The sequence below is a fragment of the Habropoda laboriosa genome, unplaced genomic scaffold, assembly GCF_001263275.1.
Source record: "Habropoda laboriosa isolate 0110345459 unplaced genomic scaffold, ASM126327v1 scaffold181, whole genome shotgun sequence".
NCBI classification, from domain to species: domain Eukaryota; kingdom Metazoa; phylum Arthropoda; class Insecta; order Hymenoptera; family Apidae; genus Habropoda; species Habropoda laboriosa.
In genome coordinates, this window is record NW_017100301.1 from 77,646 (window position 1) to 95,271 (window position 17,626).

General features: G+C 41.4%; 1 protein-coding gene across 1 annotated transcript; it reads right to left on the bottom strand.

Annotated features, from left to right (window-relative positions):
* Positions 1 to 13,528: 13,528 nt before the first annotated feature.
* LOC108573962 (pilin gene-inverting protein-like) lies at positions 13,529 to 13,972 on the bottom strand. The gene has a single exon (XM_017936454.1). It carries the CDS (start codon positions 13,970 to 13,972, stop codon positions 13,529 to 13,531), a length of 444 nt encoding a protein of 147 aa, XP_017791943.1.
* Between the last annotated feature and the right edge of the window lie 3,654 nt (positions 13,973 to 17,626).

The following is a 17,626-nucleotide window of genomic DNA, read 5'->3' on the forward strand; positions in this document are numbered from 1 at the left end:
GAAGTCTCTGATGTCACTTAGGGCCTAGAAGTAGGAGATGTAGGGGAACTTCCGACGGCTCGCTGTTAGTAAGCCAATAGGGATAGAATAAGGCTATCGCAGTTACTCTTTTATGAACAATAGATGACGATCGGGTCTCGTTCGAGCAGTCGGTAAACAGATGAGCAGTTGATAATTGACCGGAATGATATTTTCAAGCGCTCGAAAAAGAATTAAGTTTACGTCGCGCAGACACCATAAACAGGTGAACAGATGCCTGTGCGACGCCAAACGATGTGCATCATGATAAACTTTACTTTTTTATCCCATGTTCCCAAAATTTGTCTATTATTTTGATAAGCTTATTTTACAGGTTAAAATTCAAGCAATTCAATGGTATTTTTTCAAAATTATTCTACGGGTGGGAACAGTGTTAAATGAGCAATTGAAACTTTAACAGCGATTATTGCTATGTTTATTACTATGAAATGAGTCTAAGTTCGAAATATTATCTTTAAACAAAGCCGAAATATTACGGTTAAAGTGAATACATGTCGTCTGATTTTGTCAAATTTTAAAAAATTTTAACATTAAATAGTGGCTGTTTGATGGCTTTTATTGGCTATAAAAAGTGACTTTCGGTTTGTGGTGGTATGCTATTTTTCATTGCAGCCAGAAATTATTTAGCTTCTTAAGCAATTTTTTAATCCGCCGAAATCTACTTTTATTATTCAGTAATAGCAAAAAAATATTTCCTTTTTAATTTTCTAACTGTTAAAAAATATTAATACTTCTCCTGAGGCTTCCTTTACAATAACAATTTATTGCGTATGAGTCGCTTAGATATTAACGTCTGCGCTATTAAATATGTCTTACGAGCCAACGTAGGTAAGAGGACAAGGCGACCAAATAATTTTTAGTTTTCCGTTCTTGTATCAGTGTGTTACATTATTGACAGCTGACTTAAATTCGTTTGTCTAAACTCAGAGTCTCTTAACTTCTTGGTGAACGAGCAAATTTCCCCTCTCGAGGTTCCCCCACTATGCGACTGAGATGGTCTCGCTCGAGTTGCGGCGCAGTTGGAGGACGCGAAGAGTCCTCCCACCACAACTCCAGGGATAGTTTTTTGTTACCATTTTAACGGTCGGAGTTATAAAGATAGAAAGAGAAAGAACAGTACATCGTGTTTCTGCTGAATCGCCGTTTAAATGCCCAATTTAGTATTAAAAATTTGAGGCTCTTCAGATTACGAATAAAATACACATCCATATGTATATGTGTTTATACCGTAAATATCATCATTAGAGTTTAATAACCTGAAACTCAAAAATTAATATATTAATAATTTAAATAAAAATGGTAATACTTAATAGTTAAATTAATGCGAACATTGCGGACGAATCCTTGAAGAGTGCCGGTATATCAATCGGAATTTCGGAGGAAGCAATTCGCATTAAATATGTCAGCGATGAGTCTGCTATTAATGCTCGTTTCAAAAATTTAATGTATTTCATGGATGAAAATGCACTTTCACACATATACGTTGAACCGAACATAGAACAAATTTTGAGGCCAAGATTTCTAAGTTTTGGATATTTACTTTCGGGTAAAAGTTTAAAAAACTCTAACCCGATTTCGCCACGACTTATAACAAATTGATCTGCTTGTACATCGCACAATTCAATTCGGTATTCGAAATTTTGATTCGGAATATGAATTTTCATGGGATTGTTGAAGATAGCAAGATCCCCTTTTAATAAGTCAAAATCTTTGAAGCGAGTATCAAATTCATCAACTACACTACGCAATGTAGATGCAAACATGCTAAATTCTGCATCTGAATCTGAAAGATCATCTTTCAGTTCCTCGCAACTAGGAAAATTATATAATTCGTTTCTGGAAATTTCAGTAACAAACGAATCAAACCGTTTGCCGTGAGCATTTATGCAACTGATCATATCAGAAACCGTTTGATCGCGTTTTTGAAGTTTTAAATTTGGAACGTTAAGATGATCAGTTACGTCCGTGATAAAAGCTAATTCTTTCAAAAACATTTGGTCTTTAAATTTTGATTGCATTTCGGCCGAATCTTTTACTTCCTTTTCTAAAAAAAATTGGAATTTCTTTCCGAAGAGAAAAAAAACGTTGCAGGGTTTTTCCTGCACTGAGCCACCGAATTTCCGAATATAAATTTATGTCGCCGTATGTGGCATTTATTTCTTCCAGAAACGATTGAAATTTGCAGTGGGAAAGGGCTTTATTGCCATCACGAATCATATTTATGATTTTGGTGACTGTCTTCATTGTTGAAGACAGTTTTATTACTTTCCCACACAAATTTTCTTGGTGTATAATGCAATGTAGCATATTGCATTTTACACCATTTTCCTTAAGGATTGCTCTTAATCCTTGCTTAGTACGGATCATTGCTGGTGCTCCATCCGATACAATAGCTGAACACTTGTCAAAATTACCAATAAATTCATTAACATGCTGATTCAATGCATTGAAAATATCTGTACCTTTGCAGGAACTATGTAGTGGCGCTACATTTAAAAGTTCCTCGTTAATACTAAAATCGTGCTGAATAATTTTTGCAAATATTAATAATTGACTAACATCTGAAATGTCTGTACTTTCATCTAAACAAAGTGAATAAAAACGACAACTGTTCTGTAATGCTTTTAAATTGCCTTGTATTTGTGAATCTATTGACTTTACTCTCGGATTTATTGTCGGACGCGGAAGAGAAACAGTTTTGAAGCTTTCTACTGCTGTTTCGTTGTTAAATGCACGTGCCATTTCAATGACACAGCGCTTAATTAATTCACCGTCACTAAAACATTTTTTAGATCGAGCGATTTCTAAAGAAACAGCGTATGAAGCTGCAAGACTTTGTTGTGGAATACTCATAATACTAATTTCGTTAATAACCGGTGACTCTATCTGCCATTTCGATTTTAAATCTATAATAATTCGTAATTTCTGTTCTCTAGAACATTCATGATGAATTTTCATTCATCTGTTTCATTCATCATTCATGAATGCATGAAAGAATTTTCCCACAAATAAGGCATTGAGGCTGAGCACCAACATTCATCGTAAAGAAATAATCAGTTTCCCATTCTGGATAAAACTGATTATTTCTTTCAGATTTCGCTACCTTCGCCATTGATAAGGAATTACGTAAATATAACAAAATGGAAGAACAAATTAAATAATGAATATGTAATCCAAAAAAAAATTCTTTATCAATAGTGCAGAGTAACAGTATTTAAAAATAAAGGAATAAAAAGGAACGAAAAGGAGTGTTACGTGATGCCGGTGTGAAATGCAAAAATTCTTCAAACTTCATTAATCTTATTGCTGTGGATGTCGACAGTCGTCTTTAAATGAACGGCAGTCGCTAGAGTGTGGTGGGAGGACTCCTCGCGTCCTTCCGCCGCGCCACAACTCGAGCGAAACCATCTCAGTCGCATAGTGCGGGAACCTCTGGAGGGGAAATTTGCTCGTGAGCAAGAAGTTAAGCGACTCTGTTATAGTGAGAGATGGCGGTAGGTCATAGTAGGGGTAACGGCTTTGGCCCACGTCCCACGATTCTGGCATCACTGGTTGGGAACCTCATTTTTGCACGACGAGTGTCGTTGTGGTGGCTAAGGTGCCTGTTTGTACGACAGATGCTTTGTGGTGGCTGAAGAGCCTGTTTGTGCGATAAATGTGTCGGGGACTGACGAGTTCACAGTTGTAACGGGCAGAACTGCACGGGGGATCCATAGTATGACCTCAAGTAACCCTAATAACAATCAGATGAACCAAGAAACCCATGTATTGGATGAAAACAGAGGTTTGATAAATAATAATACAGACGTAAATGGACCGACAGTGCATTCTTCCCCACTCCCTACTTTACGCTACGTGGACGATCATGTTTTCATGCGACGAGATAATCTTGCTCATTTTGCTTCCGTAAATGGCAATGATGCCTCTCGCACCACCGAGGGCTTATTGAGTCGAGTCGGATTTACAACGAGACAAGTACGACAATACCAGACTAAAGTTGGCAACGCCATGGCCTTTTCATGTGATAAATATTTTGTTTTCTTCTTACTTTTTAAGGATAAGTCTCAGGAAGAATTAAATTTTAGTCACATTGAATCTTCATTAAAATCCTTCAAGACCCTCCTCAATTCTTTAAATTCCAAAACTTTTAGCATCTTAATAGATTCAAACAGGTTTAACACTTCTGAAAAAAACAACATAACAAACTTGCTCAAACAAATTTTTAACTCAATTTATTATTACTGTGTGTGCTGGAGAAGTTACAATTCCGCCAAAGTCAAGACGTTTCAAAATTATTCAAGAACATCATGAATCAGTAGTTGGAGGTCACAGAGGCTCTTTTAAACTTCGTCAGCTCATTCGGGAGCGTTTTTACTGGCCAGGCATGGCAAAAGAAATTGTGGAATTTGTTCGATCTTGTCCAGTTTGCCAAAGGAATAAGAATTATTTTGTAAAAACTAAACAGTCGATGCAAATTACGGACACCCCAAAATTAGCTTTCGAAAAAATACAGATGGATATGGTTGGACCTCTTCCCTTAACAAATAAAAACAATCAATACTTACTCACCATTCAGGACAATCTCACAAAATTCTCAGATGCAATTCCACTAGGTAATATAGATACAATAACCGTTGCTCATGGCCTAGCTGAGCAGTTCATCAGTAGATTTGGATGCCCAAGAGTGATTCATACCGACCAGGGAAGGAATTTTATTAGTCAGATTGTGGCGGGTACGTCGCTGCCAACAAGCCCTTACCGAACCTTGTTCTATTTTTCCACGCGAACTTTCTCTTTTCCAACTCCTTCAGATTTTAGTTTCCGTTCTTTTGTCTCTCCCCGGGTTAAGACTTGCCTTCGTACTCGAAACGTACCCGTCGAACCGCTGCCACCGGGACGATTAGTGAACAAAACAATTGTATTATTCCGGGCGAACTGTATGCCGACTATCGCATTTAGATTTTAATAAATTGAGGTGAAACCAGTGCAACGGCGTTCCTCACCCACCTCAAGATCATGAAAAATTTCTGTAAAATTTTTAAAATCCAACGAATAACATCCACTGCTTTCCATCCTCAATCTTTAGGTTCATTAGGAAAAGCACACCGTTTTTTCATCAACTATCTTAAAAATTATTGTACAAGAACAGACTGGGACGATTGGATAAGGTTTTGCATTTTTTCTTATAATACATCTATACATGAGGCCATGGGTTTCACTCCGCATGAATTAGTTTTTGGAGTCAAAGCTGTTTTTCCCTCTGAATTCGTCAAAGAGCGAGTACCTCATACCTTTAACCAATATTTAGACAATCTTTTCACCAAAATTACCACCACTCAGGCTACGGCAGCAGAAAATTTAAATAGAGCAAAAGAAAGGAGTAAAAATTTTTATAAGAGCATTAACCCTCGTAGTTTCAGGGTAAATGATGATGTATAATTACTCAAGGTATCAAGAAATTCTAAATCTGATTGTAATTGGGCAGGACCGTATAAAATTAATAGAATATTTGATGACTTGACAGTAGAACTAGCACTCGGAGTTAATAACTTTAAAAAAGTTAATTCAAATAAATTAAAGTTGGGTTGCATAAGACCGGATGATTCAGACGTGGAAGATTAATGTTCAAATTTCACTGTTATATATTCAATGCGCCTTATACTCATTCATTATTATTACTGTATTTTTGTGTTCATTATGGTTATGTAAGTTGTTTGCCTAGAAGCTGTACCTGTATTTTATGTATATCTATAAACAACCCAGTCACTAATACCATACTTAAATGCCGCTTTTCTTTTCTTTTTACTTACTTATTTTACAAACCATAACGAGCGTCCTGATGTGTATGTGTGCAGAGTGGAAAAGTTGTTTTATGAAAACACCTTTTTGTATAAGGGGGAAGGTGTTACGCTATCGCACGAACGTAGTTTTAATCGCTTGTCGTGCACGCCCGTGAATACGGAACCCCCAAAAACTGGCCAAAAGTCGAGTAGAGAATTAACGTAAGGAAGACTTATCATCATACTCAGGAATAGTTAAAGTACACATGAACAAAATATTTTGTTGATTCAATTCCTGTTCCATTGGCATTGATCTAAAGTTGAAAAACGCTTTGAAATTACTGGTATGTCTGTTTCTTGTAACATGAATGTTATTCATCAATTTATGTTTAATTTATGAAATTTTATTTTTATTTATTTATTTATAGATACATATCAATTAAGAATAACACAGATAAGTTACGAAAGTTAACTAGAAATTGTAATATTTTATTCTTTATTGTCATACTGTAACCATATTTCGCAGTATGTTCACCTTTCGATTCATCGTTCCCCTAAGTTCCACCTCTTATGAAGAAAAATGAAACTTAAATGTGTTTTTTGGAATGTATTGCTCCTTTTTGTTCCTTTTGATGTCCTATTGAAATAAATATTATTGAATAGCGGTCGTACGCGCGCAGTTGGATACTGAACTACGGTCGAATATACACATCGGGCGGAACAGGTAAAGGCTGTTTTCTCAGAAGCCATTGCAGATATCAACTTGAAACTTTCAAATGTTGAATGGTATATAGGGATTAACATTTTAGAATGTAAGACATTGTGGGGGTGAGTTCCTTAAGGGTGGAAATGGTTCCACACCCATTTTTTTTTAAATGAGATGGCATATTAATTTTTCCATATCCGGAAAGATGTTATCAAACCTAACTACTTTTATCTACGGCATTTCTTTTTATTCTGCATAGTTAAGGAGTTATAGCGGAAAAACATTACGGAAGGGGAGTTTCGTGTAGGTGTCGAAATATATCAAAAGAAATACATATATTCTGCTTTGAAAATTATTTTATTAGATGTTCAAAGAGTTGTCCATTCGCTTCCAAACATGTATTTATCCTTGTGATAATATCTTTGCCGACATTTGATAATATTGTTAGACTTATGGATTTACATGCGGTGTCAATTCTTCTTTTCATATACTCTTTTGTAGTAGGTGTCGTTGCCACCACATTTTCCTCTATGTAGCCCCATAAAAAAATCAAAGTTCATTTATCGTATTAAAATTTCAGAAGTCCAGCAACATAATTTAAGCCACTTAATAAATTAAATTTTGCTCACATGCAGCTGAAATATATGTTGCAAACTATTCATGGTTTCTTATGCCTGCAACACTACACAAAATTCTTATTCATGGTGCAGATAGTATAAGTACGAGTATCCTACCCGTAGGAATGCTTAGCGAAGAAGCTAGTGAAGCTCGTAATAAAGATTTTTAAAATTACAGGCAATATCATAGTAGAAAAATAAGTCATAAAATAACTTTGGCAGATGTATTTTATAGATTAATAGATACATCAGATATTGTAATAGCAACTTTAAATATTAATTCACGCCTAAGGAGAAAGAAATTTTTATTCATTCCACCAGAGATAAATCATTTGTTAGCTGCTCCTGAAATAAATGTGAGTAGCTGTACTATTTCTCATATACACGATAATGACAGTGAAGACATGACTGCAGATGATGACGAAGGGAGTAAAAATACAGATCTTCTACACACTTTCACACAATTAGATAAGCTTGAACTGGCAAATGAACTGACAGAATTTTAAATATATGTTTAATAAAAAAATGTTTGACGTTACCTACAGAATTATAAATAGCAGCAAGACGACTCACTTACATTCTTTAATATCTGGAGTAGTGAGAGACAAGGGGACTCACTCTAATAAAGCACCCCCAATTATCGAAATGGTAATTAAGGAGCTGTAGGACGGTGGATGGTAACACTCTTTATTAAAACCGTGGATTCTAGGTACAAATCGCCGGGAAAGTACAAGTATAGGCGCGGCTCGGGCAGTCTTCAGCGAGAAGTCGCGGATGCGGCGATTGTCACGGGGTATTACGCCGTGACACGGCCAGATTTTCCAGGGGGGGGGGGGGTAGAGGAAGGGAGAGTGTAGAGAAGGAAGAGAAATTGTCGTCTGTAAACCCGCGAAGGAGACGTCTGCTCGATGTTTGCTATGATAGTCTACGTTCGGCTTTCCCGGAAAGACTGATTTCTTACGGCGAAAAGCCGTCTTTTATATGTTTTAGTGGAGTTAGGCCCGACCAATCAGGGCGGTCAAGCCTTTTCGCAGGTTCAGGGCGCGCGAGCCGCTATCTCACTACCTGAGGCTACGGGGGGTCGCGTCGTGCGTGGCTCGGGGCGCGTCGTATAATTATGCGAAAAACGGTTACGCTACAGAGCTTCAAATCGTACTGTAACCTCCTCCTCGTGGTAGGCTCTGGAAACTACAGAAATTGTAGGCAAACTACAGGCGTTTTTATTAGAAAATATTTTTTTAATATTATAGCAGCCGTTGTGAATCAGATATTTTGAATTTTGAATTTTTAGTGTTATATTCGTTATCAGAGACCTCGAAAACCCCTAATTACCAAGTTTCAGAAAAATCGGATGAAATCTTGACTTTTGGCCAGTTTTTGGTGGTTCTTGGCCCATAGTGCACTGGCGGGGTGATCCGCCAGCCACGGGAGTCCTCTCCAGCACAGATCCGAGGTCAAAAGCTCGGCCGGAGAGATACCTCATCTAGCCAGGACCGCAGGATTGCTGGAGGAGGTGACGTGTCGCCAGTTCTGTGGTGGCATGTTGGATTGAATCGTCGCAACCCGGTGGGCGACAAACGGTTTCCAAAGTGACGCATGCCCCCGAATCCAATGCAGCGAAACACTGGAGCCTGTCCAGGCCGTTAGCATTGCCGGTATGTTAAGGCCTTCGTTTACTTTTGTCAATAGTTTCGAGAGAAGCACAGCATCGCACAATTCTAGTCTTGGGATACTTACCGTCTTGACCGGGACCACCTTGGTTTTGGCCACGAGAAGAGTAGTGGTGACTAGCTCTCCTTCTCTTACCCTCAGGTAGACTGTTGCAGCGTAGGCCTTCTGGGATGCGTCGCAGAATTCGTGAAGCTCGATCCTCTACATTCCGCTCGAGAAGTGTGTCCACCGGGGAATCGTCAGCGAGTCGAGGTGTGGGTGAGTGATTGTCTGAAGGCGCACCACGAAGCCTGTATTTCCTTGGGTAAGTTTTCGTCCCAACCAGCGTCGAGTATCCAAAGGTCTTGCATCAGGATCTTGGCGTAGATTAAGACCGGTGCCACTCAGCCTAAGGGGTGGAAGGGACTGGCCACCTCAGAGAGAATCCGGCGTGTGGTGTAGGTGACCGGCTCGTCTACCGACGGCAGAACTCGGAGCGAGGTGTTGGTTCGTGGGCTCCAAAAAACCCCCAAAGTACTAACACCCTCGAAGTCCTGAAACAGACGAGAATCTGCGGCATCTTTGTCTTGAAGCTCTGGTGAGTTAGAGGCCCATTTGCTGAGATCAAAGCCTCCAGATCTAAAGATCGAGATGATCTGGTGTTTGAGCTCCAGTGCTTTCTTCTCGACGTCGGCGCCTGCTAGGATGTCATCGACGTAGGTATCGCGGCGAATGGTGGCGGCGCCCAGTGGAAAAGTTTCCTGTTCATCTTCGGCCAGCTGCGCAAGAAAGGGTCCAGAGCGAGAAAGGATCCCGTAGGTGACCGTGGTGAGCCGGAAGTCGCTAGCCGGATCATCAGGTTGTTGTCACCAAAGAATCCGCTGCCAATCCGCATCTGCCTGGTGAGTCCGGTTCTGCCGAAACATCTTCACGATGTCCGAGGTAAAAACTATCCGAAAAAGACGCCAACGGGTCAGAATCATCCAAAGATCCGATTGCAGCTTTGGACCTGGTGACAAGCAGTCGTTTAGAGAAATACCCTGAAGCTGTCCGGAAGGAGGCATTAAAGACAACGCGGAGCTTCGCTTTAGGGTCGTGTCGCTTGACCACCGCATGGTGCGGTAGATAGTAGGCGTCGCGGCGCATAGAAGAGTCCGGGACTGCCTCCATGTGCTGCAAGGTCAAGTTCTCGGACATAAATTGGGAATACTTGCTCCCCAAGGGTTCGTCCGATGCCAACCGACGCTCGCAGCTAACCAGCAGTTTTAGTGCTGAAGATCTGGAAGGCCTCAATGCAGAGACGAGATCGATTTTGAATGGTGGACACTATAACGGCCAGTGGAGACCCGGCTGTATGTATCCTGGAAATATCGCTCACAACACTCCTCCTCGGGTGACAAAGGGGGTTGACCCTGAAGCTCTTCCAACTCCCAGAAGCGCTGAAGCAGCTTATGTGTGACCTCTTCGGAATTGCAGTGAAAGGTGCGCATGATTTGACTGTCGGAGCTGATAGCGCTGGTGACGGGGCCCATTAGCACCCAACCAAAAGGCGTGTGTTTGGCCGTGGGGGTACCCTTGGGTCCAACACGAGAGCCGTCCTGAAACAGACCTCCACACACATTAGCACCTAAAATTAAGTCCACTCTAGCAGGTACTCCGTATTCAGGATCCGCGAGGGTGATGTGCTCTAGGTGCGGCCAATGCTTTCGCTGCACTTGGTGAACCGGCAGGAACGAAGTCAGCTTCTTGAGCACCAGGGCGCAGACCGGCAGACGGAAGTCCGGAGGCGTGGGAGGCTTGGCTGAAGCGGCGAAAATATTCACGTTGCCCTTCTTTTCTTCTCTAGTTCTAGGCGGTGTACTCTTGGTCGGTGCAGAGCGAAGTGTTGGGTCCGCGGTCTGTGCGGAGTCCAGCGCCTGGATGCGGTTTTCCAGCGAAGGGCGGAATCGCCCGGCTATTGGCCAGCGACGTCTCCCAAGCGAGGTGAGTTATCGAGTCCAACTTCTGACTGAGTAGATAGACGAACCACTCGTCCCACGAGGTCACTGGTTTCCTCAGTGCCGAATATACTCGTATCGCCTACCTGAAGGTGTCGAGCAGCCTTTTCAACTCCGTAGAGGACTCCTGCACCGCAGCTGGGCAGCAAAGGAGCGCCCGGTGGTGCGTGAAGGATTGAATTCGCATGCTGGCGTAGCGCAGCTCCAAATCGTCCCAGGCTCCTCGGTAACCTGCGCTCGTGATCGAGGTGTTTTGGATGACCTCGGTAGCCTCTCCGGTCAAGCTGGATTTGAGGTAGAGTAATTTTTTGACGTCCGGTAGCTGAGGAACGTCGTGTACAAGGCTCTTAAATAAGTCACGAAAGCTCTCCCACTGTAGCGGGTTCCATGAAAAAATCGGCAAGGGTATTTTAGGAAGCTGTGGCTGCACGGTGTCTGCTGGATTTGCCTGTTGTCCTCTCGAAGCGCTCACCGACGATCGCTCGGTGAGGCACTGTGCGATCATAGCCCCTGCTTGAAGGTAGGCCTTTTCTACCACGGAAAACACGTCCTGCTGGATGTAAGAGCTCACCGAGGCCTCCTTGCATCGCATTAATTGTCTATGACTCCGGAGGAAGGAATCCCAATATTGCTCTAAGAGAGTTCAGCGTTGCTCCAATACCGCCCACGTTATCTTCTCCTTTCCCAGCTTGTAAATGTTGGATCCAACCCGCGGGTTCCTCTTGTTCGCGGCGAAAGTCGTCAAAGGAAACCGAAGTCATAGTGACGTTTATTTCTCTTTTCAGATTACGAACAAAAGGTCTGAAGCCAGAAAATGTTTCCGTTGGAACCCGATGGTTAGAGTTCAAAAGGTCTCAGCGCAAGCGGAGTTGGCAAACAGAAGCCCGAGCGCGAGGCACGGGGGACCGGCATGGCGTCACTGCGCGGAACCGTTACGGACTACGTGGCACTTTCGGAGGGCGTAACGCTTGTACCCAACCGCGAAATAAAGAATATAATGACTTATCTTGTCCTTTGAAGAGCTTCCCCGTTTATTAAAGTCCAGGGTTGCCTGCTGCCTTTTGTAGCGGCGACGGGTTGCACTTTTCGTAGATGAATTGCAGCCTCCAGTTTGCGCGCAGAAAAAAGCACGTTCACCACTCATTCACGACGCAAAAAGGTAGTTCGTTCAGCAAAATCCGGCTCGAAGGACCAATGTTCGAGTGGTTTCGCCCTTTAACCTTGAAAGGGTTGGAAATCCGCCTCCAAGCTTTGCCGATTTGTCTCAAAGCCTACTTTACTAGTATGTGGGTGTCAAAGGTGTAAAGACAAAATCTAGATTTTAACAACTAGTGTTGGTCGTCCTTAGAAGGACTCAGAGTACCTCAGCTTTACAGCTTATACCTCTTTCAGACCGGGTTTCTACTTTCCATCGAAACCACCAACCGAATAACAAGCCGGAGAATGAGCGAGGGCGCCCGACCATACTTGAACCCCAACTTGGCGGTAAGGATTTTTGCTCTTGGACTTTTTCAATTTCTAGACGTTAGTAAGGATGGAACTAACGTCTGTGTGAAATTTCAGTCCGATAAAACCAGCAGCACGGCTTCCAGAGACGGATGTGGAGCGGTCGCCCATCTTCTTACGGAACGCCGCCCAGTGTCTAGATTTTAACACTTAATAAAGGTTTACTAAGGAACTTTGATTTTAAACGAAGTTCGCGGCTCGAAGCACTAAAGTTCTTCACACTACCGCAAGACTCTCTTGCTGAACTCTAGTTCCCCGCCGCCGCCCACCACCCCGTCACCCTCGTCACCTCGCTCCGACGGCCAACGGAGAGAGAGAGAGAGACAGCGAGATGGCAACGGTACAGACACCGAATTCAAAGGGAGCCTTTGAGGTGTCCTAAACGGTCTATCATGAACATAAGAAATGTTTAGAATGTAAGAATGTTCTAGAATATAAGAGTGACCTAAACGGTTTATCATGAACATAGAAAATGTTTAGAACATAAGAAGTTTAAACCGATGCGGTTGAATAGCTTTAAGGAATTTAATCGGTAAATCGTTAGAGAGAGATGGTTGCTCTAACACATGGATTAAAAAGGGGTAATATTAAACTTTGTAATAAATCCCCCTAAGAAGAGTTAGATATGGTTACGAAAGGAACTTATGTCAGAATTGTCGTTACTTGTGTCAGAATTGTCGTTACTTGTGATATGCGAAATAAAGTTGATACGCATAAACCAAAAGGTAATGAGGGATGAGTAATTGGAATGAGAACGTCCAATTAAGATGTTTTCAATCTCCCGGCAAATAGTACGAACCTAAGTCTAACGTAAAACGATTTCATGGAATGGAGTAACCACATAAAAGATCTTATATTCACTAAAATATAAGTAGGTAGCCAACCACAAGCTTTTATATGGAAGGATTGTTTAAGAAGCTAATTTCCAAAGTAATATCTGGGATATGCAGACGTAAACACTAATTTGGAAGGTAAAGTTGTGAATAGCAGTGAATATGTTATGGACCAGCAAAAAGCTAGGTATGAATGGAATTCCTTGGCGAAAGCTAAGGAAATCTTCATTTAAGCTACAAAAACGAATTTACCAAGCTTCTGAATGTAATGATATCAAAAAGATGCATAATCTTTAGAGATTATTACTCAAATCAACAAGTGCAAGAGTGCTCGCCGTTAAAAGAGTAACACAGGACAATAGAGGAAAAAAGACTGCAGGTATCGATGGAAAAATCAGTCTCAACCAAAGAGAAAGAATACAATTAGCAGTTTTAATGTTTTCAGTTCGGGAGAAGGCGGTGTCCAATAAATTGGTTCCTGTCTTTGGCAATAATCTGCAATAATTTTTGCATCAGTCTGGTCAATTTTTTGCCGTGTAAGTTTACTTCTTGCGTAGGATTTTGCGCAATAAGGATTTACAACACTAACAAAGTACCCAGCATTATGCAAGAATTCAGCCAGAGCTTCACCATAACAACCAGCAGACTCCATAGAAGCTTTCACTTGTTCTACATTATCCTTTTGTAAAAAGCTCAGTAGACCTTGAAACCCATTATCATTGTTCTTAAAACTCCTTTTTCTAGTTTCACGTTTTCCTTTTTTACTTATAAATGAGAGAAAGACATCAAAGCGATCTTTCGATACGTCTATGCATAAAAAGTTGTTGATCATATATAATCCCATACGTTACCATTAAAAACGAAAAGTAAGGCTAATCTTGTGCATACAGAATTAGAACCATTTAGGCCTTTCTACGATACTGTCCGTATTCGTTCAGAGGAGTGGCAAAAAAAAAAAAAAAAAAAATAGGTGACATAGAGTATTAAAGAAAAATACTAATAGGGTCATAGAGGTTTTAAGTCTATATGTTTAATCTTCTAACTAATCTTTTGGAACTTTGTAAAAATTTAGAGCAAAGAATAAAAGAACTAGAAATAGAGAATGCTGAGCTGAAAGAAAGGCTCGATTTAAATTTAAAAAATTCATTTCTGCCAAGCTCTAAAGAATTATACAAAATAAAAAAGGACAAGCCGAAGAGCGATAGGAATATAGGCAGTTAGGTTGGGCATAAAGGGAATTATCGTGCTAAGATGGATGCAGATGAAGTAGTAAAGATAGAGTTGTCATGTACTTGTGAATGTGGTGGAGAGATTGCAATATGTAAGAAACCGTATATTCACCAGAAAGTTGATCTGCCAAAAATTAAGCCGTATGTAGTAGAGTATCAGCTAGAGCATGGCTGTTGTCGAAGATGCTGAAAAAGAAGAAGTAGCAGATTACCAGAAGGTGTTACACTAGATACATTTGAGTCAAGGGTTAAGTCAATAATTGCAGCACTCAGCGGATTTTATAAAAATTCAAAGCGTGACGTGGCTAGCATCATAAATGACATTTTTAATTTGGACATAAGCGTTGGCAGCGTATCAAATAGTGAACATAGAGTTGTAACAAAATGTAAGGAAATGTATGAGAAAATAGAGCAAGAAGTAAGTACAAGTAAGGTTCTACATATTGATGAAACCAGCCAGTATAACAAAGGTAAACGTGGGTGGTGCTGGATGTTTGCAAGCAATATGGCAAGTTTAGTAAAGTTGACAGAGTCAAGAGGAATAAAATTAGCAGATTTTTTAATTATAAAAATTTGTTAATAACTGATAGGTACGCAGTTTACAATTATTTTTCTGATGAAAAAAGGCAAGTTTGTTGGGCGCATTTATTAAGAGATTTTGAAAGATTAGCGCATAGTTGGAACATGGAAGTAAAAGTTCTTGGCTATTATTTAAGAAATGTAGCGACTAAATTATTTGCACTAAAAAAAATTTTACTAAAAAATGAGGTAGATGCTTTAAAATTTGCCAGACGTGCCAGAAAATTGTAAAAGCGTACAAGGCATTACTTAAAAGGCATTCCGAAGTTAGGTAGGTAATTTTAGGCGAACCAATATCCTACTTACCTCCTTACCTCGCTTTAAACAGCAGTACTTTAGCTTTTCCTTGCTAAAATCTGTTAAACTTCGTGAAAGATGTAAAATAGAATGAAAACGATCATAATAACGCTTAGAAAAGCAGATTTGCAGTGGATCATGAACTTGTGCTGTGGCAATTTTAGAGGTAATACATGCAAACCAGAGTTTCTTCCAGAGATGGAAGGAACGCTTTTATTAGATCAAAGCCAATCGGTGGCGGGTGGCTCGCCGCTCGTCCATCGTTTGCTTTGGTGACTCTGAATAACTTTGTGCTGATAGCACCGGTCTTTTGTACCGGCGACGCATCTTTCAAATGTCTCCCTTATCAACTGTCGATGGTAGGTTTTGCGCCTACCATTGTTGTAACGGGTAACGGGGAATCAGGGTTCGATTCCGGAGAGGGAGCCTGAGAAACGGCTACTACATCCAAGGAAGGCAGCAGGCGCGCAGATTACCCACTCCCGGCACAGGGAGGTAGTGATGAAAAATAACGATACGGGACTCATCCGGTGCCCCGTAATCGGAATGAGCACATTTTAAATCCTTTAACGAGGACCAATTGGAGGGCAAGTCTGGTGTCAGCAGCCGCGGTAATTCCAGCTCCAATAGCGTATATTAAAGTTGTTGCGGTTAAAAAGCTCATAGTTGAATCTGTGTGTCACAGTGTCGGTCCACCGCTCGCGGTGTCTAATTGGCATTATGTGGTACGTCCTACCGGTGGACTCAGCTCTTCACGGGGCGGTCCTACCAGTTTCCCATCGCGGTGCTCTTGACTAAGTGTCGAGGTGGGCCGGTACGTTTACTTTGAACAAATTAGAGTGCTTAAAGCAGTTTACCTTCGCCTGAATATTCTGTGCATGGAATAATAAAGTATGACCTCGGTTCTATTTTGTTGATTTTCGGAACATGTAATGATGTAATGATGTAATGATTAATAGGGACAGATAGGGGCATTCGTATTGCGACGTTACAGGTGAAATTCTTGGATCGTCGCAAGACGGACAGAAGCGAAAGCATTTGCCAAAAATGTTTTCATTAATCAAGAACGAAAGTTAGAGGTTCGAAGGCGATCAGATACCGCCCTAGTTCTAATCATAAACGATGCCAGCTAGCGATCCGCCGAAGTTCCTCCGATGACTCGACGAGCAGCTTGCGGGAAACCAAAGCTTTTAGGTTCCGGGGGAAGTATGGTTGCGAAGCTGAAACTTAAAGGAATTGACGGAAGGGCACCACCAGGAGTGGAGCCTGCGGCTTAATTTGACTCAACACGGGAAACCTCACTAGGCCCAGACACTGGAAGGATTGACAGATTGATAGCTCTTTCTTGATTCGGTGGGTGGTGCCGTTCCTGCATGGCCGTTCGTGGTTTGAAGAGCGATTTGTCTGGTTAATTCCGATAACGAACGAGACTCTAGCCTGTTAAATAGACGTATCTTGTGATATCTCGAAGGCCCCCGACTTCGGTCGGTGGGTTTTTACTATCAATATACAAACAAATCTTCTTAGAGGGACAGGCGGCTTCTAGCCGCACGAAATTGAGCAGTAACAGGTCTGTGATGCCTTTAGATGTCCTGGGCCACACGCGCGCTACACTGCAGGAATCAGCGTGTTTTCCCTGGCCGAAAGACCCGGGTAACCCGTTGAACCTCCTTCGTGCTAGGGATTGGGGCTTGCAATTATTCCCCATGGACGAGGAATTCCCAGTAAGCGTGAGTCATAAGCTTGCGTTGATTACGTCCCTGCTCTTTGTACACACCGCTCGTCGCTACTACCGATTGAATGATTTAGTGAGGTCTTCGGATTGGTGCGCGGCTAATGTTTCGGCATTGCCGATGTTACCAGGAAGATGATCAAACTTGATCACTTAGAGGAAGTAAAAGTCGTAACAAGGTTTCCGTAAGTGAACCGGCGGAAGGATCATTACAAGTATAAAAAGATGTGTGTCTGAACGATAGTAAGAAGGGAGGATGTTTCTTCTGTGTTTCATCGCACAGGAGAAACGTCGCAAGTCTTGCGATTAGAAAGCGAGACTATAAGGAAACATACCCGTCATCGAAATAGTGACGTTGAAGGAGGAAAGATCCTTCTAATACTACAAGGGCCTGGCAAACCCTTGTAATAATTCGTTACCCCGTGAGGGAACGCAAACAGACGACCTTTCGGGCGTACTGTAAGAGAAAGTTTGAGTTGGGCGAAATGAGAATGAAGAGAACTGGGAATCCTCTTCGTTCAAAATTTTTTTTGTTCTTTTATACAGAAGCGACTAGAGTACTGGAAGCTGACAGACTCTAATTTCGATAACAATCGAAACACTACATCCTTTTGTAAAGTACAGAGGGGGAAACATTGACCCGAAGAGGAGTTGCGAACTC